The 26,571-nt window shown below is 33.2% G+C and overlaps 2 protein-coding genes across 2 annotated transcripts; both read left to right on the top strand.

Annotated features, from left to right (window-relative positions):
- Positions 1-12,225: 12,225 nt before the first annotated feature.
- Positions 12,226-16,624, top strand: LOC133870786 (BIIDXI-like protein At5g11420). Its single transcript, XM_062308006.1, has 3 exons — positions 12,226-12,364; positions 14,306-14,803; positions 16,014-16,624. The coding sequence occupies exons 1-3, from the start codon at positions 12,241-12,243 to the stop codon at positions 16,550-16,552; spliced, it is 1,161 nt and encodes a 386-aa protein (XP_062163990.1). The 5' UTR covers positions 12,226-12,240; the 3' UTR covers positions 16,553-16,624.
- Positions 16,625-19,200: 2,576 nt separating this feature from the next.
- LOC133870343 (GTP-binding nuclear protein Ran-3) lies at positions 19,201-22,741 on the top strand. The gene is made up of 8 exons (XM_062307440.1): positions 19,201-19,389; positions 19,515-19,584; positions 19,957-20,013; positions 20,245-20,362; positions 21,079-21,168; positions 21,263-21,442; positions 21,557-21,634; positions 22,410-22,741. The coding sequence occupies exons 1-8, from the start codon at positions 19,387-19,389 to the stop codon at positions 22,477-22,479; spliced, it is 666 nt and encodes a 221-aa protein (XP_062163424.1). The 5' UTR covers positions 19,201-19,386; the 3' UTR covers positions 22,480-22,741.
- Positions 22,742-26,571: the final 3,830 nt, after the last annotated feature.

Raw genomic sequence — 26,571 nt, 5'->3', positions numbered from 1 at the left:
TTGCTATTATACTAAATTGGATTTTGAGTACACACATTCTACCTAGCCGCTGCACGCACACTTGTCGCTTTAGACGCACTTAGCACTTCACACGAGCCACAAGCTTATTATTTATGTGTGTATTTTTCTGATGTGTACAACTACTATTCTAACAATCATCTTTTTTAATATTTAACTCTTTTTTCAGCCATCATAAACTACATTTTCTAATTGCTTTTTCAACAATCAAAAATTGTTTTTTTAACAGTCATAAACTGTAATAAACTACTTCTTTAATTTATAAAATATATTTTTTCTGCATAATTTATGTAATCTTTTTCCTTCTCTTCTTCTACTCTGTTGTTATAGAATTTCTTTTTCAAAGTAGTGTTAAGAACTTGCAATCTACACACCACATTCGGGCAGTATTGTATCATGAGGATAACATTGTTGTATTTCCTTTCGCAAAATTTATTGTATAAGTGGAATACAATATTTATCTAAGAGAAATATTAATATTCTCCTTACTGTTCAAGAGTTTAGTGATTTTTCATACAACTTTTATTTTACTTCATTAATTTTTGTAACTCTACATCTTTATTTCCAACAAAATTTGATATATAATCTTATATCAAACTATTATCTGTATATATTGTATAGAGTTTTGAACCTTCAAGCTAAAATTGATTCCTACATCTTTTCTGTGTAGCTGATTTGTTGTGAGACTGATATGGAACAAAAGATATACACTGTTTTCAGCCTGCATTACATTAAACAAGAAGGAACCTAAGAATGCATTTTGTGGAAACTTGAGAATTTGGGTCAAATTTTTTTTTAAAAAAAAATATATAGCTATTGTTAGAATATAAAATTAATAATTAAATTTATATATTTTTAGCCGCTTAAACTTTTAAAATAAGTTGCGATTTAGGGAATGTTTGGATGATTTTTGTTTTTCAAATACTTTTTTTTTTAATTTAAATTCTATTAAGATTTTATCCAACTTTTTTTAATTTTGTCTCAAATTTTCTAAACTAAACAAACATAATTTCAAAAATTAACTCCTTTCGGTATTCATAATTTTAAATATTTTTTCAAAAGAAAATCGTAGACCCAAATGAGCCTTTAACCGCTATGAAGTGATGCTTTCAGTTGTTAGGATGTCCATTTTTCTATGATTGAGAGAAGTAGGGTTGCATCACCATGTTAATTGATAACAACCATCTCAACCTGCAATCTGACTGAAGATTCATTGCACACGTGAAGTTGCTTTTATGGAATTGAATGAGGATAGAGAATATCAAATACCTTGTCAATGATCTTTCTCCTACTTATTTATTGTTTTTGTACAACATTTGGATGGAGATGAGGTTCTTTTTCTCTCTTTTTTTTTTTTTTTTTTTCTTTTTGATTTTTGGTTTTTTTTTTTCTTTTTTTTTATTGGGGAAACTACAAATAGACAGGGAATACAAAACATAAGACAGAGCATTCTATGAGGACATTTTTACAGCCAATCTCTGGGGAAAGAGCCAAGAAAGATTGCTTGAAGCCCATTTTGCCATGAGTGTGCAGCTGAATGATAAAAAGTTTACACATAACAATGTGTGAAAAATTAGACAAGGCTTGCGTCCCGTGTCTTGTATGCACAAAATGCAAGTTGGAGTTATTACGGTCATGTTTGGGTGATTTTTGTTTTTCACATACTGTTTTTTAGAATTTAAATTCTACTAAGATTTTATCCATTTTTTTTTTAATTTTGTCTTAAATTTTCTAAACCATTCAAAGATTCCAAACATAGTTTTAAAAAACAAATTATCTCAATATTCACAATTTTAAATATTTTTTTTTAAAAAAATCGTATACCCAAATAAATTAATATGGGTACAAGTACAAAACACAAACCAAAACTATAAAGAATAATGCCAAAGTGTAATTGTACAAGACTCATTGATTACTCTCATCACATAATTCGACTTCTTGTCAACTTAACAATCGAATCAATTTGTAAAATTTTGTCTATTAATGTTACATATATCTCATCTCATCTATATTTTACCGGATGATGTTCATCAGTATTTGAATTTTTTAATTTTTTTTTTAACAATGATTGATCAAATGATCCGTCACACTAGTCCAATGAAATAAAAATATAGTATGTAGCTTCACTCACAATAATATTTGTGTAAAGCAAAGATATTTTGCAAATTGAATACAAATTATAGTCAAAAGTTGATAAATTTAAATTTGGCAATTGTTAGCATAATAAATTTGCTTTAAGGCGACTCTAGCGCCCCACAACATGAAAATAACCAGGCAGTTCTAAGCTCATCACGTGACAAATATTCATGAATCATATTCAGAAGCTTCCCTTTAAAGAGGCTATCATATCTCAACAGATTTATTAATTTAATCATCGGAGTAACAATTTTTTCTATTTTGTAAGAACCCGTGCCCGTTCAATCGTCCAAAAATCTACCCTCTCCTTTGGGAGTCGATCTAAATAATGTTGTTATCCATTCCAAGTCCTTTCCTGCCCTATGGAAAGGCATGTTACCATGAGACAAGTCCATTTAAAGCTAGCAAGTGGATAGATCGGTGGCCGTATTTGTCCAAGGTTAAGTACGTCGGCTGCCTTGTCTCTTTCCATCAAACCCATACACAATGCCATTGCGTCAACTAACTCAAACCCACTAAAATCACTTTTTAAATATTTTAATTTTAATGCCGAACATTTTTTTTTTTTCTTTTCTAAAGAGTATTATAACTTTTATCATATTTGCATGATATTTTTCACTTCATATATTAAAATATGACTTGTTATTTTGGCAATTGACACTTATCAGGTGGTAATCTTCATGACATTTACTACATTTACAAATTGGTATAACATTTTACATAGTACTTATTAGCTACTATGTTAATACTATTTTGACAAAGAAGTGGCTCGAACTACCACCTACGGTTAGCTAGGAGGTGGCCGAACCCACCCCAATTTTGGCTATGAGGCGGCCAGACACCCTCATTTTGGCCTTAGAGGTGATTCGGTCACCTCCTAGTTGGGCCGGCCACCCCCAATATATATATATATATATATATATATTTCATTTTTCTTAATAATTTTTTTTTTTTTTTTGTCTACGTGACAATAAAAACATGGGTATCACCTGTGATACACCGCCGCGTAGGATTCGAGACAGGTGCCAGCATTTTAAGCTGGGTGACATGGCCTGCCGTTAAAAAATAGACAGAATCTAGACGAAAGTATCAATTGGATTTTTTTCATTAATGCTCAGTTTGTTTTGGTGTAAAATAATTTTTGAAAAATAATTTTGGCATTTTTCGGTGTTTGGTAGGGGCGAAAATAATAGTCAATCGGAAAATGATTTCTGTTTGACCAAAAATGCTTAGTAAATTTTGGAAATTAATGCTCCGTTTGTTTCGGTGTAAAATGATTTCTGTCGTAAAATATTTTTAGGGAGGTCATTTTTCAAAAAAATATTTTCCGTCGAAATCATTTTTCGGTGTTTGGCGCGTACGGAAAATTACAAATATTTTTTTATATTTTAATTCAATCATATTAATTTTAAAAAATTAAATTTTATTCATAAAATAAAAAATGTTAATATAAAATAATATAAAAATATTTTTTTATATTTGATACATACAGATTCAGGCCATTTGTGCCGGATTCCGGCGATCTTTGCTGGAATCCGGCACAAAAAGGCCGAATCTCGACCGGACTTGTCGGAAATTAGGCCAGAACGGCCGGATCCATTCAGGATTCGGCCAGATGGCCGGAGATCGGACCGGACTAGCCTAAGATTCGGCTAGAATGGTCGGATCTGACCAGGATCCCGGCCAGATAGTCGGAGATCCGGCCGCTCCTGCTAGTCTGGTCGGAATCTAGCACGGTACCGCCGGAATTCGGCAACAGTTGCCGGGTGTCGCCGAATTCCGGCACCGACGGGTGTCGGAATATGGCTTGTTGGAATCTGGCAATAGTCAACTGCTTGAACGTAAAAGTCGACTACGTTGTTTAAAAGAGAGTCGACTGCATCTACCATCTACAGAAAATGATTTACGCTTTTAAAAAGCGTAAATCATTTTTCGAAATTTATTAAGCATTTTTGGTCAAACGAAAATCATTTTTCGGTTGACTATTATTTTTGTCCCTACCAAACATCGGAAAATACCGAAATCATTTTACGCCGAAAAAAACGAAGCATAAAAGCGTAAATGATTTTTCGAAGACGACAGACGCATTCGACCCCTATTAAACGACATAGCCGACTTTCACTTCAAGCAGTCAACCATCACCGAAATCTTGCCAGTACCGAAATCTGACAACATCCGATCAATGTCGCCGGAATCCGTCCATCTTCACCGGAATCCGGTCAGCCCATATTCCGGCGACCATATTCCACCATCTGGCTGGACAGATCAGGCCAGAACGGCCAGCCGGATCTGGCCATAAAATTCCGGCCAGAACTGCTGGATTCCAGCCTACTGGCCGGATTCCAGCGGTTCTGGTAGATTCCTACCAGTATGCCAAAATCCGGCCAACCCAGATTCCGACGAAACTGTTCGGATTCCAGCCTTTATCTTGGATTCTGGCTATATAGCCGGAATGGCGGAATTCGGTAAAAGTGGCCCGAATCCTATCGGTCAGTGACGGAATCTCGTATTCAGTAATTTTTATATTATTTTACATTAATATTTATATGTTTTGAATAAAAATTGATTTTTATATGTTAATATGATTGAATAAAAATATTAAAAATATTTATGATTTTCCGTACGTGCCAAACAACGAAAAATGCTTTCGGTTCGGTGAAAAATATTTTTCAGAAAAACGACATCTCTGAAATCATTTTACGACGAAAACCATTTTACGTCGAAACAAACGAAGCATAAAAATAGGTATCATCTGCTATACTTTTTAAAATCAATGCAGCTATTTGATTCATGTCCAAATCACTTGTAACTGTAGAGCATTTATCCTATAAAAAAAATATAAATATTAAGGAGATTTTAAAAAATTTGGGGCCCAAGTTCTAACATGGGTCTGCCGTGTCCTTGCATCTTACATTTATACTTAAAACGCGTGATTATTCTTTTAATTACATTTTAATATATTCTAACGACAAATATGAATTTAATTTTTTAAAAAATAAAACTTTATCCCAGACAAAAAGACTTGGATCAAAGATTCAAAGAGATTCAGAGGAGGTAGCCAATTTCTTTCACTTTTTCCTGGCAATCTGGTATTTGAGAGGTCCACAGTAGTCAACAAAGGTTTTCCTTGGATGCTTTCACTCGTTCCTTTGAATATATGATTAGAACCGTAGATTCTTAAATAACTGCCGTCATAATCATGGTCCATCCATCAAATACGTCCATTTCATATGCATACAAATGAACCCAAAAAGTGGATCTCCACCTTCTTGTGCTAAAGCCTAAATCTATCTCTTTGTATGTTTCTCATTTTTTATTTAATACATTCACGAAGAAATTACACTAGAAAAGAAAAATAAACGACAAAATAAGGTTCAGATAGCCAAAAATTAAACTAAGAATAGAAATACACGGAGACAATGCTTTCAAAGATGCAGGTCTAATTCATAACACGAATGTCAAAAATCGAGACCACCAGTTATTTAATATTCATTTTACTAATAAAAAGGAAGGCCAAAAACAAAAACAAAACATAAAAGAAATTAAATAAATAAATAAAATCAAGTCTTTTTACTCCTCAATAACCAATAAATGTGAAAACCTTTTGGCGATGTGGATTCTTATAAAAATAGTACTTACATTTACATCGCATCAAAAAATTTCCAAACTCCAAAAAAAAAAAGAATAAAAAAAAAGAGATGCTAAATATTATAATTCTATCAAACATTCATTCAACAATGCAAACGTGACATTTTTAAATAACCCTTAGAATAATCTTTGTTAAATAATTAAAAAAAATATATCTAATGATTAATTTGGAGTGCTACATCAACATTGTAAGACAATTATAGAATAAAAATATATTTTCACCTCCCTTTTATCCTACTTTGTTAATGTGTCATTATCGACCAACCTTTAAATTAATCCTAATTCATTTAAAAAAAAAAAAAAACTAATTAATATTGCCACATCAATAAAATAAGATAAAAATATAATATTTAGTATTAGTCTTTACAAAAACGCTAGAATTAGTACATAGACAACAACTCTAAGTCAACATTTTGTCAACATTTAGAAACCACAACTTGCCATGGTCCCAAAAGCACCCAACAGAAGGGCATGGACAGCTAGCGCTTAGCCTGATGAGCTCCCCTCTTTTCCTTATGATAAAAATATTATTCTATGATAACATGAGTTTTGTAGCTTAACTCGTAAATCAACCATAGACTTTACAAGAGAATAATAATAATAATAATAATAATAATAATAATAATAATAATAATAATAATAATAAACAAAAACAAAAAAAAACGAATACAATCATATCACAAAAATTCTTTGCAATAGTTTTTTTTCACTAATAAATTAATTGAAAGAGTGTTTTTAGAGGTACTACAATTTTTATTAGAAATCCCTTACAAGTCAGCATGTGCGACAGTTCATGTGACACTTCTCGCATTAGTTACTAAAATGTAGGTTGTTCTGTGGTAGTCGACATAACACTTGCCACATTTATAATATAATGTAAAAGTCCACGTGATACTTACCATGCCAATCACTAAAATGTGAATTGTCACATAACATCACTTTAAATAATGCTTATTTTTATAAAATGTGAAATACTATATAAATTTACAATAAATTATAATAAATTTGTAACACCCTAAACATTTATTATTATTATTATTGCAATATCACTTTTCTTACCCTAGTGGTACACAAATATATATATATTTTTTTTAAAAAAAAAAAAAAAAATCCAATTAGGACAAAGGAGTAATTTGGTAGGTGGTTGATGAATATTTTTGGGCCATAGAGATCGAGACTGGAGAAAATACGTACAAAAAAAATAAATAAAAAGAGAAAAAAAGAAGAAGAAGATAGGAGGACACAGGTCCCATGATATCTGGCCGAATCTCGGTCGTCCACATGCAGCCGATCAAGGAGGATGTGGGCGAGATTCAAAGTCGGCCAGCTCGATGACCCACATGGTTCTGCTCTTTGAAAGCCCGGGTGATAGCCAAGACCGTAGGGGTGCCCTACAGGATTAGGTCAGCTTAGATTCTCATATCCCCATTGCCTCCCTCTTGCAGGTCCTCTGAACCGACCGTCCTGATCACTGCCCCACATTCCCCGTGATATGTTTCTTGGAGTTTTTTAATAATTGTGTGTGTGTGTATATATATAAAAGACGTGGTTTTTGATTTCCCGTCAATAATCTTATGATTAGTCTTTAATGGCGATTAAAGAAAAAGATAATTAATTTTGTCAAGGAATCTAATTATTCTTGGGTTGAAAACAATGTGGCAAGCGAAAGGTTCAATCGTCATCAAACTTGGCCTGAGTTCCAAATTGGGAGCATGATGTCTCCTCTAGCGGCGCACAATAGGATCTTTTTCTATTTTTCTATTTAATTGTATATATAGTATCACTTATTTAAAAATTATAATTTTGTGAAATTTAATTCCGACCATAAAAAGTGAAATGGAAAGAATTTTGATCCCCCAACGGCTTAATTTTGTTCTTAAAATATTAATAAACAACTTAAAACATAAAATATTATTACATAAATAAAAATTGCTTTTTATATTTATGATATATCAAAGTATTTTTTTCAAATTAAAATATATATTAAAAAAATACTCTCAAAACACATTAACAGACATACTCAGATATGCCAAATTGGACTATTTTAAGATGATAAAGAAAAATAATAGTAGTAAATAGATAAAGACAAGGCCATTTGAATTTGGGATTTACTGTGCGTGATAATGAGCGCTAGTGACATTTTGATGGTACACTTGACACTAAGTACAAAGTATTGAAACTTGGACCATAGAAATGTACTGGTGCGTTTGGTTCGTAGTGATATTCAATATTCGAACCGGGTTTTTATTCAAAAACTCATACCCGGATCCAAGTTGAATAAAACCCATGGGTCACTTGAATAAAGTTTGAATAGTTTGAATAAACCCATCATATATTTTTTTTAATTATTTTTTACCATACCAATCATTATACACAACTTTTTATACAATCCAATTATTTCCAATTATTTTATACTATTATAAAACACTTTTTTAAAACCCATCATATATTTTTTTTTATTATTTTTTACCATACCAATCATTATATACAACTTTTCATACAATCCAATCATTTCCAATCACTTTATACTATTATAAAACACTTTTTTCCAATCTTCTAAATTCAACACCTAAACACATATTCAAAAGAATCTAAATTATATTCAACATCCAAACACATTTTCATTGCCTTGAAATCTGTGATCAGATTCTGAATATTATTCATATTCGAAATATTCGATACCCAAACGCACCATACGCGTTTAGGCTCTGTTTAGTAATTTTACTGTCCTCTCCTCCCCTCCCCTTCCCTTATGGAATAATATTTTTTTTGAGTGAAAGTAAAAAGTGATTGATGTGATATAAAGTAAAAATAATTAATATAGAAAAATAGAAAAAATTTGTATTATAGTGAATTTTTTTATTTAAATAATAAAAAAAATTGTTGATGTGATATAAAAAGTAAAAAAGGTAAAGAATATTTTGAGTTATTTTTTTAAAAAATGTAAATATAAGGGAAAGGGAAAATGGATGGAATTATTAAACGGGGCCTTAATTTTTTTATACAAAACACAACTAAATAACATAGAATTTTTGGTTACATCGTACTTTAAAGAAATATTTTATGTAACCTTTTTTATACCAATTTTAATAAAGACAAATAATTTTTTATTTTTATTTTTTTAAAAAATAGCTTTGTAACAAGCTTAGGAACAATTTCATTTTCTGCTTTATGTTATTTTTCTGACAACTACTAATATGGTAAAGAAGAGAATATGCTCTCAAAGAAATGAAAGGAGTAATGGCAATAACAAAGATGTTGATGATGACGATGGACCAACTTTAATTGAAAAAATGTCTTTGTTTTTCGATAAATATATTAAAAAACAAGGGAAATTTCGACATGTAGCTTTGTCGAGGCAGTAAGTGCATGATTTTTTATTTTATTATTATTATAGTACCTGTACATAGGATGACAGCAAACTGAGAGTGACCCATGTTCCATCCACCGCCGACCTCTGGCTTTTATGCAGTCACCTGACACAAAAGAGAAATGTAGGCACAACTTTCTACAAATTCAAAATATATATATAATTAATATTTTAATATAATTTTCATATATACAATTTAAACTCCATATTAATCTATAAAATTTAACACGTAAAATATTTAATTTAAATAAAAAATAAATCTTAAAAATAATGTTTAAACTCAGAAGAATCGAACTTTAATACTCTGTTCGTTCATCATATATTTTAAAATTTTAAAATAAAAATAAAAATATTATTTAACATTCTAACATGTAGCAGCTATTTATAGCGAATATTTTCGGATGATATTTGGGACACAAAATAAAGCTAGTTTATGACAAATCATTCCCTTCAAACCCATGTTGGGCCAACATCCTTAGATGAAAAATTAGATGACTGTTAAATTTCATATAATTCAAACCATATCCATATTAATTCTCCTAGACCAAATTCCAGAATTTTAATGAAAGAACCCGAAAGGTAGGGTCAGTTGGCAGGATTGCCAACTCTAAGGAAATAACGTGTGATCTTTAATCCTCATAATATCCGGATTCTTTTATATTCAAAAAAAATTAAAAAGGACAAAAATATGAAAATAAATAAACAAAAGACCTTTAAATTGGGTCCGAAGATGATTTATACATCCCCATCTCACTTCTATTTCACTTAATTGATGTGGCAATATCCATTAACCTTTAGAATTTTTTTTTTTTTTTTTTCCTTTCAAAATAATGGTTGGTTCAAAGGCTGATCGACATTGTTACATCAGTCCAATAAAATGAGAATGGAATGTGACGTACTAGTATATGACATTTCTCTTAAATTGACATATGTTTTTAGAGCACGTGATTCTCAACTGCATTTCTCAAAATGCTATATATTGCACTTCATCCAATTGAGTTGATATAGTAGTGGCTCATTGTTAAAGTGTTGATTAAATGATTAAATTTACCTATTTTTATCAGCTTAAGCTTTTGGGATAAATCGTAATTTAATATAGTATCAGAGCCAAAGGTCATAAGTTCGAACCTTAACTTCGTCACTTACTCACACTTCAATTAAATATTCAACATGTTAGACTTCACCTACACGTGAGGAAGAGCGTTACAGTGTTGATTAAATTATTAAACTTTCTATCAGCTCAAACTTTTGAGATAAATGTTAGTTTAACACTCATAAAACCTCAAAACTGAACAAATCATAACAGCAAGATTTCATGATAATTGGCTTATTTTATCTATTTAATTAATTGACTTATCACACACTAATCATATATAAAATCAAAATATAATAACAGGAAGTTTGGATCATAATTAAGCTGCCGGATATTCTCTATATCAGTGCACATGGGTGTCTTTCTATTAGAATTAATGCTTCCAAGCTTGCCGAACAGTTATAACCATCTAATTGAAAACCCCATTTGTCACCAATTCCTTGTAAATAATTAATCTAATTAAACACAAATATTTAAGTTCCATGCGGCCGTCATTAATTACTATAAGCTAGTTAAGTAATCCAACTCAAGATCGATAATCACATTCTCATAAATTATTGAGAAGCTTCAAACCCACATGCCACACCACAACGTTAGGCCATCTTGATTTTTATTTGATTACTTCTTTCTAATCGGTGACCCTTAAGAGGGGAATATGATCTCATCATCCCCATTTTAAGTGGCATAGAGATTTTTTATTTTACGGTCAATATTTTATTTTATTGCATCTAAGGATAGACATAGTGTCAAGTCATTTAACATTTTAAATAACATAAACATACAGGGCATGTTAGACGTTCATCATTTAACCATCTTTTACCCATATCCATACAACCAAATTTTAAATCCAACATTAAATTTGTAGGACATAATGCACGTCTTACAAATTCAATGATGAAATTGAAAATAAGATGTGTAGGAGATGTATTGATATCATTTTCCTAAACATATACATTATGTTAAAAAGATGTGATATACACCATTCTCTAGTCCTTCTCTCATTCTTCTCCGATGATATGGCATAATATTGTCAATTCACCATTTGATTTTTTTTTTTCCTTTTTAATTAAGATTGATTTAAAGGTGGATTGACAATACAAGTCAATGGAGAAGGATAGCAGAATGACAAGAGAATACCAAGTAGCATATCTCATATACTACACTATCTCACCTCTATTAATGCTATTAGGCTTATGTGACAATATTTATCAACCTTTGTTTTTTGTTTGTTTGTTTTTTTTTTTTTTTATCAATGGTAGATGGGACTATTACATCAGTTCAGTGAGATAAGGTAGAATAAATAGCATTATTTATACATTATTAGATCTGTAAAATTTAATTTAAACTATAAATTAAAGAGAAATATTTATTTTCATTCTGATGTCCATCTCGCATAAATATTCGCTGAATTGGCATGTTCCATCTGCCTTTAATTAAAAAAGAAGAAGAAAAAAAAAACACCAAAGCATCCAACTTAACATAAATGTACAAGAAATTGACGTCAAAATGTAAAGAAGCATTTTTCTAAAATGGATACATTAGGATCCTGATCATAATCTCCGTAATTTATTTATTTTTAATTAAGCCAAGAGAAAATAAATTTTAACGAGAATTGTTCATACCATTAATTACCAAATCACCAAAAAGGCCTAGTTGAGTAGTTGGAACAAAATCTAGCAAAAGTAATCAAACAAAAGCGATGTCGTGGCCTCGCATGTTGTGTAACAGCTTTTGGGGAAGGAAACCATGTGACGTTGAACAGCTTTTGTCTTCAATATCCATCTCCCGATCTTGGTCATATTACTATACTATAAACAAATAAATAAATAATAAAGGGCAAATTCGTCATCGGGGAACCCCACGTGAAGATAAGGACACAGGAAATGGCAATGTTCGATATTTTAACGTAATCCAAGAGCCTTTTCGTAGGCTGTCATGCATATAAGGGAGTGGCCTCGCCCTACTTTGCTCCATCATGTGTTCAGCACCATCTCTCTCTTACCAAAAATCGCACAGATCGAGCTTCACCATGCGAGGGCTCGCCTTTCTGTCGGTGCTACTGTGTGCGACCTGCCGCCTCGCCTTCTCCTTCACCGACGGTGAGTCGTTTATTTATCCATTTACCCACCCAAAAGCAACAAAAAACGATTTCTTTAGCTATCTTGGTTTTCAAAGTAGTCGCTCGTTGGGCTATCTTCTGCTCCAAAATGAACTCCATTTTTTGTGATTCCTATTGTTTGAGCAAGTATCATACATATAGTAATAGTAGCGAAGCTAGGGTGAGTGAAACTGCAAGGTTTTTAAGGCAGATTTGCAGCGTTTGAACGCACTGTTTGGCAACTCATTTTCTCATATCAGAAGTGTTTTTTTAATTAAAGATTACTTAAGAAGTAATTGATATGTTATAAAGTAAAAATATTTATATAAAAAAGTAAAAATTTTGTATTATAGTCATTTTTTTATTTAAAAAGTAAAAAAATTTTGAATGTTTTGAAGTTGAAGAGATGTTTGGCAACAAACATTATATCTCTCATTTATATTTACTTTTTTTAAAAAAATAATTAATTTCAAAACATTCTAATTTTTTTTTTTTTACTTTTTATATCATTTTAATAATTTTTTATTATTATTTAATCAAAAATATTTATTACAATACAAATTTTTTATTTTTTTATATAAATTTTTTATGATTTATATCACATTAATAATTTCTTATTATTATTAAAAATAATTCAGTTCAATTATCTTTATCAAATATTGTTAATATTATTTTTTTAGAGAAATAAAAATAAGAGAGGAAGAGCGAAAATAAGAGAAAGAAGGATGAGAGGTAGTTTCAAACGGGCCTTTAATAATCTTTGTTCATCTGAGTTTGTATCAGGGCGTTTGATTTGATAGGTCATGTGCTTTTTGTTGGTGATTGCTTTCTGTTGACAGCATATAAAATGCACTTTTTTTTCTTTTTTTTTTGAATCTTCTGACATTTAAGAAAGCAATCCTCCTTTAATGAGGGGTTTTTTTGTCAGCACCCCACTTGCTGTAGGGGCCACTTTTTACCCAGCTATAGAGAATGGGCGGAAAGCCCACGTGACGGTGAATTATTATTATCATTAGTACATATGATATCAACGAATTTTTACAAGCTTTTTACCAAAAAAAAAAATTAATAATAATAATACAAAAATAAAATATGGCTTATAACTTTTTACTTTTATTTATTTTTCTCTTTTCCTCAATTTTTACAATAAAAATATATGAAAAAAATAATATTTAAAAAAAAAAGAGCAAAGAGTAGAAGATGGATAATTCAGTTAAAATATGTAATTAAAAACTAATAGCTAAAATTAAAAAATATATTTTCTTAGTAGCTAAAATAATTGGTACCGTTGGAGATGCCCCACCAAGTCAATTTTGTCACTCTTGCTAAAATTTGTATTTTAATTGTTTGAAAATGTAAACAAATGGTATAAAATTAACCATTATTATAAATATGAGACCCCCCAAAAGAAAAAGGCATAAAATTAGCAACGGTCAAAAATTTCTCAAAGGACAATTTTACAGTAGTACATAGGGGTGTAGCTAGGTGAAGGCTTGGGTCCATGGTCCCCCTAAGCCTCAAGCTTTTTCTTAAAAAAAATTAAAAAAATTAAGTTTTGGTCCCCACAAATATATATATATATATATATATATATATATTTTTTTTTTTTTAATTTGGCCCCTCAAACTTTAAAAGTTGGCTCGGCCCAACTTACATCCCACGGTCACCATGAATTATGTTCTTGCATTAATTTTTTGTATATATAAGACTATAATTTCTGAATTATAAATTTCTTACAAACGTGACGCTTGGAAAATCACTATAAAGTGAAATTTATCTGTTTGTTTAATTTTTTTTTTTAAAATTTTTTTATCAGTGTGATAGCATTTGAATTTATAAGAAAATTGTAATAACTCAATTATTTTCCTTTTATTTATTTATTTATTTTGAAAGTATATGATTTGTTAATTTGAATCCCATTTTTTTTCCCGATTAAATACAGGATTACTAAGCAATGGGAACTTCGAGTTAGCCCCGAAGCAATCTGACATGAATGGGACGGTAGTGATCGGGCGCCATGCCATACCATATTGGGAGATCTCCGGCTTTGTGGAGTACATAAAATCTGGCCAAAAGCAAGGCGACATGCTGCTGGTGGTGCCGGAGGGAGCCTTCGCGGTCAGGCTCGGGAACGAGGCATCGATCAAGCAAAGGATGAAAGTGATTAAGGGGCTCTACTATTCCCTCACGTTCAGTGCAGCTCGCACCTGCGCCCAAGAGGAGCGGCTGAACATATCGGTGGCACCAGATTCCGGCGTGCTGCCGATGCAAACTCTGTATAGCAGCAACGGTTGGGACTCGTATGCCTGGGCGTTCCAAGCCGAGGTTGATGTTGCCGAAATTGTGATTCATAATCCGGGAGTGGAGGAGGATCCTGCCTGCGGCCCACTTATTGATTCAATCGCCATTAAAGCTCTGTATCCTCCTAGAGCAACCAACAGTAAGTTCTTCTTTCTCTCACACCTTCACAATTTTTTACGACCCTAAATGATTCGACACAACTTCAACATGTTAATAAGATTGAAATGTCTTTGTTTTAAAGAAATACTATTTAATAGAATATTATACGATTATAATATAATCGGGATGACGTGACAGTGAAAATCAACAATTAATTTATCTGTTGCTGATTTTCACTGTTATGACATCTCAATTGTATAGCAATCGTGTAACGGTCTATTCAATAACATTCACTCATAATTTTATATTCGTGACTCGATAAGACCGATTCTAACATTCTAAACCAATTGTGACCCCTGAATAGAACGATGTTGCACACATGAACTCACCCACATGGGTGGACTTTCATAGAATTGGAAAGCCACCTAAGAAGAAAGAGCCCTTTCCTAGACATGGACCCCAACTCTTAAAGAAGGGGGGAAAAACAACCCTTTTCTCTGTTGAGTTTGGGCACTTATTGAGGTGTACCGCTTGAAAGTTAGGTAGCAGTTTTTCCCACCAAGGTATATGCAGTTATTGATATTGCTGGTATTGACAGTTTAACCCCTCTCGATTTTCTAGCCCCCTTTACACTACTGGCGACGCCTTATTGTCTGGGTGGCAGATCTCGAACAACTTTTGACAAAAAAAAAAAAAAAAAAAGAAGGAAATTTTAAGTTTTCAACCGTTTAAATTTAATAAATTTCTAAATGATATGGCACGATGTACACTATTAGATATTAACAAAATAGAAATTTGAATCGAATATTATATTCCATTAAATTATAGGATGCCTTGGACCTAAAATAAATCTGCAGGGTGTCATTTATTTGGCAATTAATCAAGATTTCAAATATCTTCAAATGTAGATCTTTATGGGTTTGGATCCTCTCCAATTCCAAAACTAATTGGCTCTCCTTTAACTATTTCATGTTATAAACACAAAATTTCAATTTGAAAATATCTATTATATGGTTCATACAAAGCTAATTGTGTATGTATTATCACACGATAAATATGATACACGACAATATGTACACGTTAGATGCAGCCGAACAAAATTTGGACAAGGATCCTACTCCAATTAATAAAAATGAAAGTGCACATTTAATGAGTCAAATTAATGTTGGTTATAGAATTAATGTTACATTTTGATGTGCTATAATATTTTTGGACACTTTTTGACTTATTTTGACGTTGTAATTGTGTAGAGAACTTATTGAAGAATGGGGGTTTCGAAGAAGGACCATACGTGTTCCCAAACACCTCTTGGGGCGTCCTTATCCCACCGAACATTGAAGATGACCACTCTCCACTACCCGGCTGGATGGTCGAATCCCTCAAAGCCGTCAAGTACATAGACTCCGACCACTTCTCCGTACCGGAATCAAAACGAGCCGTTGAACTCGTTGCCGGAAAAGAAAGTGCTATTGCCCAAGTAGCCCGAACCATCCCCGGAAAAACCTACATCCTCTCTTTCGCCGTGGGGGATGCCAGCAATGCCTGCGAGGGCTCCATGATCATTGAGGCGTTCGCCGGCAAGGACACGGTCAAAGTTCCGTACGAGTCCAAGGGCAAAGGTGGATTCAAGCGTGCCGTGCTCAAGTTTGTGGCGGTTTCTCCACGGACACGTGTGATGTTCCTCAGCACATTTTACACCATGAGAAGCGACGACTTTTCTTCGTTGTGTGGACCGGTTCTTGATGATGTGAAGCTATTGAGCGTTCGTAACCCACGTCGGCGCATGTGAGGGCTACGTGTTATATACATATTGGATCTTTGGTCATACTATTTATATATGAGTAATTTTGTTTCTAAGGAAGCAATGGGTTTTTAGTGTGAGTTTTAGAGTATAATTTCGAAAATAATGTGAGGACAGCTTATAGTAGTAGTTTGATTATATTGAGTGCCATGTACTTTAGCAAAATAAATTATTAAAACGGATATTACTAATATACATGAAGGAAAAAGAATATATTTCAATTACATATCAAAGAACTTCAACTCGATCTGCTTAAAAGTCGATTTGATTTCTTAATGTTAATAATCGAAAAAAAAAATTAAAATATTTTTTATTCTTCTGGGTGTCACTTTGACCATTTATGATCAATTTTATACTCATTAAATACGTTATCATATTATTTAATTTTTTTTTTGTTATTTTAAATGACGTAATACTACGTACACCGTTAAATAAATTTGGAAAGTAAAATAAAAAGAATCCTGATTTAAGTTGTGGTTGCTTAATTCTCCCTAGAAGAGGTGAGGATTGCATAAAGAATGTGTATCAGCTTCTCTAAGAGACAAAGAAAAAGTGTAAGTGATGAAAGAAAATAGAGACATGTTCCTTCCTATTTATACAGGGATTTAATGCTTTTGTATGACTATTGTCGTATTGAGAAAATAAATGCCTTTGCAAATTAGTTGCTTGTTTTTTCTACCTCAAAAGTAAAATATGATGAGCCCAAGTTAATACACCTCCAGAAAAGGGATTTATTGAAGTCGCTTCTCTCTTTATCTTTCTGGTGAGAGAAGCTCTTTTTTTTTTTTTGACATGTCCACAAAAAAGAGGAATGAGGGATTCGAACTAATGACTTCCGCTTTATGAGGCGTGGTCTCTAGCATATTGAACTACCTTTGGGGACAGAAGCTCTCTGTTTTTCTTTGCAACAACAGTTTTCCTCTTCTTCATAGGAGATCCTCCTCTACCTCATTTGTGAGCCTAGTCCTCCTCTCCTCTCCCTTCATTCCTCTGTTCTTTCTCTTTTCATAGTTTTTTCTCTTTCTTTATGTGGAATTTTACCCAAAAAATATTGGATTGGGCTATTTTATGGCTCATTTCTAGTTATTTATCTGTTTTATTTTTTATCACTCTATTTCTTTTTTAGAAAAATTATTTTTGTACAACAGAAATGTGCATAATATTTGCACACCAAGACACATTGGGGGACCCACGTGTGCAAATGTTGTGCACGTTTATGTTTTGTAACTAACACATTTCTTTTTTTTTTAACCTCCCCTTCCTGTCCGGTATTTTGTTTCCTTGTAATCCTCATTTTCAATATTAAATAGGAAAAAAAATTAAAAATCTAAATGATCTAAAATGTCAATGCCTTTTGACTTTTGAGGGTCAAATACCTTGACATGCAAAGTAGCATGCCAAAGTAATGCAACGAGGACAAGAAAAAAGAGAGTATAGAATTGGACTAAAGAAGATAGTAATAAGATTTGGGATAAAACCTTTTTAGAGGAATTTTCTCGAATTTAATTTATTAAATTGATATTTGTCCTTAAAACACATTATTTTTATAAATATTTTAAAAAATGTATATGAAAACAACATGCTTTAAGAATAAATATCAATTTTTTATTTTTTATTTTTTTTTTTTCAAGCAAACCTTGACTAGTGGTGGGCAAATTATATAATTATAGCCCACCAAAAGCCCATTGACCGCCACCGAACAGCCTTCGATTGCCTACCGCCTACCGTATAATAAAAAAATAAAAAATCGGAATAATTTTTTTTTTTCGAATCATTAGTCGGTCAGTAATCGGTGAAATGGTGTTTTCCGTCGGGTGCCAACCCGACAATTTCAAAATGACGTCGTTTGACTCGTTATCAAAATGGGCCCCGTTTTGATAACGAGTAAAACGAAGCTGTTTAGATACTTTATGTATACAGATTTTTGTTCCCAAATCACAAATCTGTTGAAGTTCACGCCTCACCTAACCCTAGAGCTCGACTACACTCCCTCCTCGCTGCCCACGCCCATCTGCTGCCCTAGCCCAGCCGCTCATCTCTCTCTCTCTCTCTCTCTCTCTCTCTCTCGTGTTCAACTTAATCGAGGTAACATTCGACATTATCATTAATATACTGTATAATACCATTCCCACTCATTTTCTCCTCCTTTTATTCCATTATGGTTAATGAAATCATATACCGAAGAATTTTAGCTTAGTTTGTTCATGAATAGGCTAAAGAAGAATTAGCTGTTGCTGTTTGTAGCAAAGAGCAATTACCCGAATTATCTGACCGACGATTACTAAATTACCTGAATTTTTCAAATTATTCAAAAAATTTAAAAATATTATGTCACGGAAAAAAGTCGGGTAATTACCCGATTTACCTGACTATTTCAGTCAAAAATAAGTGAAGGAGTTATCGACACCGATATACCCGATACCCAGGCCTATGGACCTTGACTTGGTTTTCGGCATGGTTCGCCAAAAAAAAATGGGTCTTTTTGACATCAGAGATTTAAGGGGGCTGATAACGGACCCACGGGCTTGGATGTTAATAGGTCCAGATGGGGAGCCCAAACCCATACCCAAAGTCCAAATGTCAGATTTTATTTTATTTTATTAATTTGTGGCAAAGTTCAAATGTCTGATCGGTCGGCCACACGTGAACTTCATAACTCCACGACTCTTCAGATCGGACGGCTGATAGAGCTGCGTCAGCTTGAAGCTACCTGGGTGACACTAGGGCCTCTCCACCACGTCCTCCTATATAAAACCCTCACAAATCTCTCACGCTCCCTCTCTCTCTATCAGTCGCTCTCTGCGCCACACACACAGCGAAAAATGGTATGTAGCTCTTTCTCGCATTTTCTTTCAACAATTTTCGGTTTATTTTCTTTGATCTTCGACGCTTGTTTGGCATTTTGATTCTGATTTTTTTGGGAGTTTGATCTTTTGGTTTTGTGCTCTAGGCTTTGCCGAACCAACAGACCGTCGATTACCCGAGCTTCAAGCTTGTGATTGTCGGCGATGGTGGAACCGGTAAGTTTTCTTTGGTGTACTGGTTTTTTCCTTCAAGATCTGTATGGTTACTGGGAAAATTTAGGATAGGAAAAAAAATCTTAGCTGAGCCGTAGGTTTTTTTTCTTTCGTTCTAGGGTTCTGTTACTGTTTATACTCTGTTTGCATGAAAATAGTTCCAAGAAAAAATCTTTATTGTGAAACTAGAACTTGAAAAAAAAGAGTGAATTGTTTTCTTTGGTATTTTCATTTAGTGCAGTTGGTTTGGTGTGTGGAGAATTAATTGCCTTTGGCTTCGCTATTATTTGGGTACTCATATTTGATTGTTGAAGCGGTTCGCTTCTAGTATTGTACGTTTTGCTTATTTGGATTTCAATTGTTTGAACAATGCAGGAAAAACAACATTTGTGAAAAGGCATCTTACTGGGGAGTTTGAGAAAAAATACGAACGTAAGTTTGATGAATTTAGGTTTTATCTGTTGGCTTTTGATCTTTGATATCTTGTAGTTACCGTTTCCTTGGTATGAAGGAATTAGTAAAACCTTGCGTTCAGAGCAAAGTTATTCTTGTTTGAAGCGAAACATAAAAGAAAAAAAAGCTTGAACTTTATTCTTTTTGGCTTGTTAATTGAAATTGGTATCTGGGACTGATCTGATTCTTGATCTTTCAACTCATGTACAGCAACCATTGGTGTGGAAGTACATCCTTTGGACTTTTTCACCAACTGTGGGAAAATTCGTTTCTACTGCTGGGACACGGCAGGGCAAGAGAAGTTTGGTGGTCTTCGAGATGGATATTAGTGAGTGATCTGTAGAATAATTATGGGCAATTCTTTATATCTAACTTATTATTCAAATTAATTGTAGCCATATTCAGCGCACCATTACCTCCTAGCTGTCCTTGTTTAGTGTTTGTATTTAATTGCTTATATGCAGCGATTCGCATGTAATAGTATTTAGAACCGTTTTGCCTTTTTGAGATTTATATATGGCAAGCTGTTGTGTTTTGTTTTTGAATCAAGAATTAAGTAACTCTAGGAATTGAGTAATTGATGTGATTTTATGAGCTTTTTATATTTACAAGAAATTCTTGTTCTTCGTGGAAAATAGTAAGCAGATGAATAAAGGCAAACATGGTTTGCTTTATGCTTCTTATGTGTAGTTTGTGAACTCATCCACCCACTTTGTATGCCCCAAACAACCAACCACCACCACCAACTCCAAACCACAATTCTTTTTCCTTAATAATTATTTTCTACTTCTTGAGGGAAGGAAAATTTAAAGGTCTGTGCTTGTAGTAAAGTTTTTTTTTATTAACATATTATGATAGTATCCTCAATATGTTCTGAACTAATTTTAATTTTGTGAACTAGGTTAACTTCCCAGGAAAAAAATTTTGTTTTTTCCTCTTTTTTTTTGGGTGCTCGATAATTTCACTTCGGTCCATAAACTCTCATAAATCATATATGCTTAAGCTTCTTCGGATTATGTTTTAAAAAGCATGTTCATTGTGCAGCATCCATGGGCAATGTGCAATTATCATGTTTGATGTTACCGCCCGGCTGACATACAAGAATGTTCCCACATGGCACCGGGATCTTTGCAGGTCTGTTCAGAAACCCTTACTAATCTCTTGTTAGATTTTAGTTCCTTTGCATTATTGGGTCTCATGGCCACTTCCTTTCTTGTCATTTTTCCAGGGTGTGTGAAAACATCCCAATTGTTCTTTGTGGAAACAAGGTTGATGTGAAGAACAGGCAGGTGAAGGCAAAGCAGGTTACTTTCCACCGGAAGAAGAATTTGCAGTACTATGAGATATCGGCAAAGAGCAATTATAACTTTGAGAAGCCTTTCTTATACCTTGCTAGGAAGCTTGCAGGGTAAATACCCGTTAATTTCTGATAGAGAAGCTTTTCCCCCTTTTACTTTCAGTGCTCCCGATAATTCTGCAGAATGCAGTTTCAACTATTTACTGTGCAATGTGCTTGTTATAGGGACCCTAATCTTCATTTTGTTGAATCTCCTGCCCTGGCTCCCCCAGAAGTGCAAATCGACTTAGCTGCTCAGCAACAGTAAGCCTTCTCTTATAACTATATTTCTCTCTCTAACAGTTAATGAGGACTGCCAGGCTAAAGAAGACATGACCAAGTAATACTGTGATCTGCGTGGTCTGTCCTAGGTTTTCTCATGTGAAAACCATGCCTTTTTGAGGTGTCTTTCAGCAAGAAATACTTTTAATGGTGTTAATAACCGTTTCCTCTGCATGAAACTTCTCTATATTTATAAATGTTATATAGATGCTACTTATTCCTCTGTTCCTGTATTTTCTTGTATCAGTTTGATATAGGTACTGCCAGAATTGTGTATTAAGCTGGTTTAATAACTGCTATTCTCTTTGCATGCTGTACTTGAGAGTGGTTCTGTTATATCCTTGTGTTTGTTACCGTAATTATTAATTGTTGCGTAACATATGTTAGATTCCTTTACCTCAACCATCAGGTCTAGTGCATTAAAATTGATGTCAGTTTTTTTTTTTTTTTTTTTTTTTTTTTTTTTTTTTTTTTTTTTTTTTTTTATCCTTTTCGAGTTATGAATCACTTTTCAAGTCTGATGAAAAGAGTTCTTCATTTTGAGTTTCTTCCGTTAATTTGGATTGATCAATCCAAATTGATGGGAGAAACTAAAAGTTACAGCCGTGTTTTCTTAAAATCCTTCTTTGCGTGTCTTTGCAAACGCATTTCTCAATATTTCTAACTTGGTGGAATTTTGTGCTCTTCCTTGCTCTTGATTTGTTTGGTGTTTTTTTTTCCTTGTAACCTTTGTTTTCTCTGTTGGTGATTTCCACAGGCATGAAGCTGAGCTTCTTGCTGCTGCTAGTCAGCCCCTTCCTGATGATGATGATGACGCATTCGAGTAGATTTTGGGGTGTTCTGGTTTTTTTCAGAGTTTCTCATCAAGATATGCGAGTCCCTTGAGCCATTTTTTCCCCTAAATTGCTGGCTTTGTGAATGTTAACAAACTTATATCTTTGGTTGTATCAATTTGTGGATGCGGAGTTGGTCCAGTGTTTTCCTTCGTTTTGGATTTTATGCCTTTAGGCACTACATATGTCTGCACAGCAATGTGATATTTTTGAGTTTTGGATTAATTCAGTTAATGGCCCACGTGTCCCCGGTTCATATTTTCTAGTTCCCTGGTGATTATGGTGGGGAGATGGAGGGCTTGGGGGTCGTCGCAATTCATGGTGTGATCTACATATATGAAATCCCAGTCCTGATTTATGTATGGCATGGCCAATGACCATGAGGGGTAGGTATTTCTAGGGAGCTACGTCGGCAAATGGTTTGCTAAAGTGTTTTTTTATTTTCATTCAATGAGCCTCTTTTCTGTCTTTAGATTGAGGATTAAGATTCCAACCATTTCAAAGATCTAAGTGAGACATCGAGCAACATTGAGTCTATAAAAAATGAAAAAAAAAAAAGAAAAAGGAAAAGAAAAGAAGCTCACATAACCGAATTCAGATCATTCATTAATGAATGCATTTGGATTTTTGAAGTTGCAGACCTTAATCTCTGTTCGAACCGAAACGATTATGATTAATCAAGGCGGTCCTTTGCTGAAAAGCTCCTATTTCGGGTTTTGTCAGGTTAACAGGGATATAGTTGTGGATAAGTTTTAGTTTTTGAAAAAGTAGAGTATCGCTGTGATAATTAGAAATAGACTCTAGAGTGGTGTTGGCAATTTTATAGGCTCTAGAAATGTATATCTTAGGCCATGTTGTTAAAGTTTTTGCTGCTATGAGGGCTGTGGTTTTTGATAGGGGTTGGGTTTTTAAAGGATTGAATAATTGTTTATTTCATTCTATAATAATAGTCTATTCTACAAACTAAACGAAGTTGTAGTTTGTTTTTGATCTAAGAATTTTGTTAGTATTCTTGTCAATTTATAAATAGAAAGGTTTTATCATTCTAATTTTTCTCTTCTTTCTTTCTTTTCTCTCAATTGACCATCGGAATTTGAGAGCTATGGTAACGACTCAAAATCCAAGGAGCTCGAGAGAGGAAAGGTAGAGCTCAAAATCCATGCGCGAGAAACGGTTTACAAACGCGTGAGATATATATATATATATATTAAGTGGTTGTCTATTCCATTTTTAGTAGTGGTGTCTAATCAAAGATTGATAGGCTGTACTTTTATGTGTTGGTTGTTTGGTTTTCTTATTCATCCACGTATAGGCAGATAAATGCTACACGTTTTCTTTCTTAAAAATTATTAATAAACAAGGTCTTGATTCACGGTCCAAATGCTTTTATATTCTTTCCCTTTCTTTTAGCTCAGTAGAAAATATGGTAAGACAGAGAACCAACTAAGCCATGCCCGTAGCAGTTTGAAATTCCATATAGTGGTTTTGCACACAGACACCAAGGTCATTGTCAATAAGGACTGTGATGCCAGCAGATACACAGGTTGCAACAAACATAAGAGTGGATGTGATCTGCAATGGAAAGACATGGCAGTGACATGAGATACTACAATACTTTAAGAAGGAAAGTTGAATCAAGCAAAATCCACAAATATTTTACAGATGCACCAAGAGATGGTTCAGGGAAACAAAGTCAAGAATAAATGTCTAATGATAATGTTACCATTGAGTCCATCCAATTTCAAACCCAACAAAAGATGCAACAACTGAGGTAGAATATTTCCAAGAACCTCTGCTGAGAGTACCAAAACTATGGCAAACAAGTTACACTCATCTAGTTATACTCATTTGCAAATACAAAGAGCTCCTTAAGAAAGCAGCAGCCATATACATGAGACTGAAAATGTGATATTTAGGCTGTCAAGAGAAGGGGGTGATCACAAGCTTCAAGTGCATCAACAAGATTTTAACATAATTTTGTTTGACAGTTCCAGCATCTACGTATTCATGACATGAAAAACGTACACATGGTTCAAATAACTACTAAACGCAAATTAACATGGCCATCACGTTAAAAAAATTGCAAGCTTTTTTCATTAAAAAAAAAACAATGCAGGCACATGAAGCTCAATAGACAAAAGACAACCAAAACAAAATCCCTTCTTCAATAGCCGAAATCAAGCCAACATGAAGCTCATCAATCCTCACTACTTCAGGCTATAGAACCAACCAAGAAACCAAAATTTCAAACAACAAAACACCAATCGATCAAGACCCAAAAATCTCCAAATCAAAAACCTTAATTCAATTCGGTCCTCTCCAACCGAAACAGGAAAAAAAATCAAATTAACAGACAACCGACAATATTTTCCTTTAAACACCATTCGGTTAGAGAGCTTCTTCAACCAACCAATCAAATCTAAATCTCAAAAGGAAACCAAACCAACACCCATACCTTGAGGAGGAACCGAAATCCACCTCAACCCAATTGGCCAAATCACAATAAAACCCCAAAAACAACTTTACTAACTGTAAATAAATTGGGTATACTCCAAAATCATAGAGAAAAAAGAAAACGGATTGAATCTCACCTAGCTTTGGTCTCTCCCAGCCGTGAGCTTAGAGCCTCCTAGTTGAAACGCACCAGATCCGCTCCACCGAGCGTCACCCACTCTCGAGGTCTGCTCCACCGTGCGTCAACCCAGTATATTTGACGTGAGGGAGAAAATTGAGAGAGACCCCTTCAAGAGAGAAGTCGTGTGAGTGGGAGTGCATACCAGAGTTACGAGGAGAAGATGAGAGTCATGAGACCTTTGTTGGTCTTCTAGGAGACTAGGCCCCCCTGCTGGGCCTTAGCCTATCTTGGGCAATAGTAGCAGTAAGCCTTGTATTTGATTGAGTTTTTTTTGGGTCTTGAATTCATTTGATCTATATTATTTTTTGGGCAATAGTAGCAGTAAGCCTTGTATCAATTTTTGACACGACCTATGAATTCGATACGAACACAATACAAAATTATATGGTTTGAGTTTAATGTAAAACGGGTGCAGGTCATAAACCCATAGTTTAATAACAAGTTAAACTACGAATTCAATACATAGTTTAATAAAAAGTTTTAAGTTATTCTATTAGAATGCTACATTTAATTTAAGAAACAAAATATGTAAACGTATATTGTAAATTATCTCATAAGGAAGCAAAATAAATCACATGTATTCAATTTGTATAGACGTTAATTCAAGAGACCTTTTACATAATATAGGAATTCACAAAAACAAACAAAATACTGCGCTCACATCATTGTTATAACTTGTATTCAATATTTACAAACAAGATAACCTGTATTAAAATGTTACATAAAATTTATCAAGTCTATAAACATGAAATTTAAGAGCTTATAATAGAAAAACTAAAATATGTCAAGCATGATCGTCCTCATTGTCAGAGGACTCAGGCAGTTGTACATCACACACTCACTGTAATCAACTAATAAATAATTAATAATTTATAAACTACCAAACATGAAGCAAAATATTATATTGTCAATATTATAAATATTGTTTTCTTATTATTATATACATGGCACCATTAAAATTAAGGGCAATTTCAAATTAATGTGAGAATTGTATTTTTTGTATACTTTTCCGGTTTCAATGAAAATGATAAGTATAGGAAGGAGTCCCATCAAAATGTGATTTTTTTTTCACCATCCTTCACATATATATCATAAAAGAAAATACTTTTAGCACAAAAATAAACAATAATATATAAATTAGAAAGTAAAATAAGGACAAAAAATGAAAACAAATGACAAACGAAAAATGAAAAAAATCCTCATATAGTATAAAAATAATTGTCTTCTTCTTTTTATATAGGGAAAAGTACACATAACCCCCTCAAACTACCACTCAATTGTCAATGTACCCCCTGAACTACCAATTGTGTCAATCTCCACCCTTAAACTACCAGAAAATGTCAATGTCCCCCCTAAGACCAACAAAAAGACAAAAATGACCCTAATTTTTTTTGAATAAGACAAAAATGTCCTCATAAATTCAAAAAAATTAAAACTAAAACTAAAAAACT

Source organism: Alnus glutinosa, chromosome 6, assembly GCF_958979055.1.
Source record: "Alnus glutinosa chromosome 6, dhAlnGlut1.1, whole genome shotgun sequence".
In the NCBI taxonomy this organism is placed as follows: domain Eukaryota; kingdom Viridiplantae; phylum Streptophyta; class Magnoliopsida; order Fagales; family Betulaceae; genus Alnus; species Alnus glutinosa.
Note: the sequence above shows the minus strand (reverse complement) of the source record. Positions and strands in the feature narration are given on the sequence as shown.

Bases quoted from the DNA above. Each gene is read 5' to 3' on its own strand.
- LOC133870343 (XM_062307440.1), top strand. The intron at 21,169-21,262 runs GTCTGTTCAGAA...TCATTTTTCCAG, and splicing joins TGGCACCGGGATCTTTGCAG to GGTGTGTGAAAACATCCCAA. The intron at 21,443-21,556 runs GTAAATACCCGT...TGCTTGTTATAG, and splicing joins CTTGCTAGGAAGCTTGCAGG to GGACCCTAATCTTCATTTTG.
- LOC133870786 (XM_062308006.1), top strand. From the start codon at position 12,241: ATGTGTTCAGCACCATCTCTCTCTTACCAAAAATCGCACAGATCGAGC. The intron at 12,365-14,305 runs GTGAGTCGTTTA...GATTAAATACAG, and splicing joins CGCCTTCTCCTTCACCGACG to GATTACTAAGCAATGGGAAC. The intron at 14,804-16,013 runs GTAAGTTCTTCT...GTAATTGTGTAG, and splicing joins TCCTCCTAGAGCAACCAACA to AGAACTTATTGAAGAATGGG.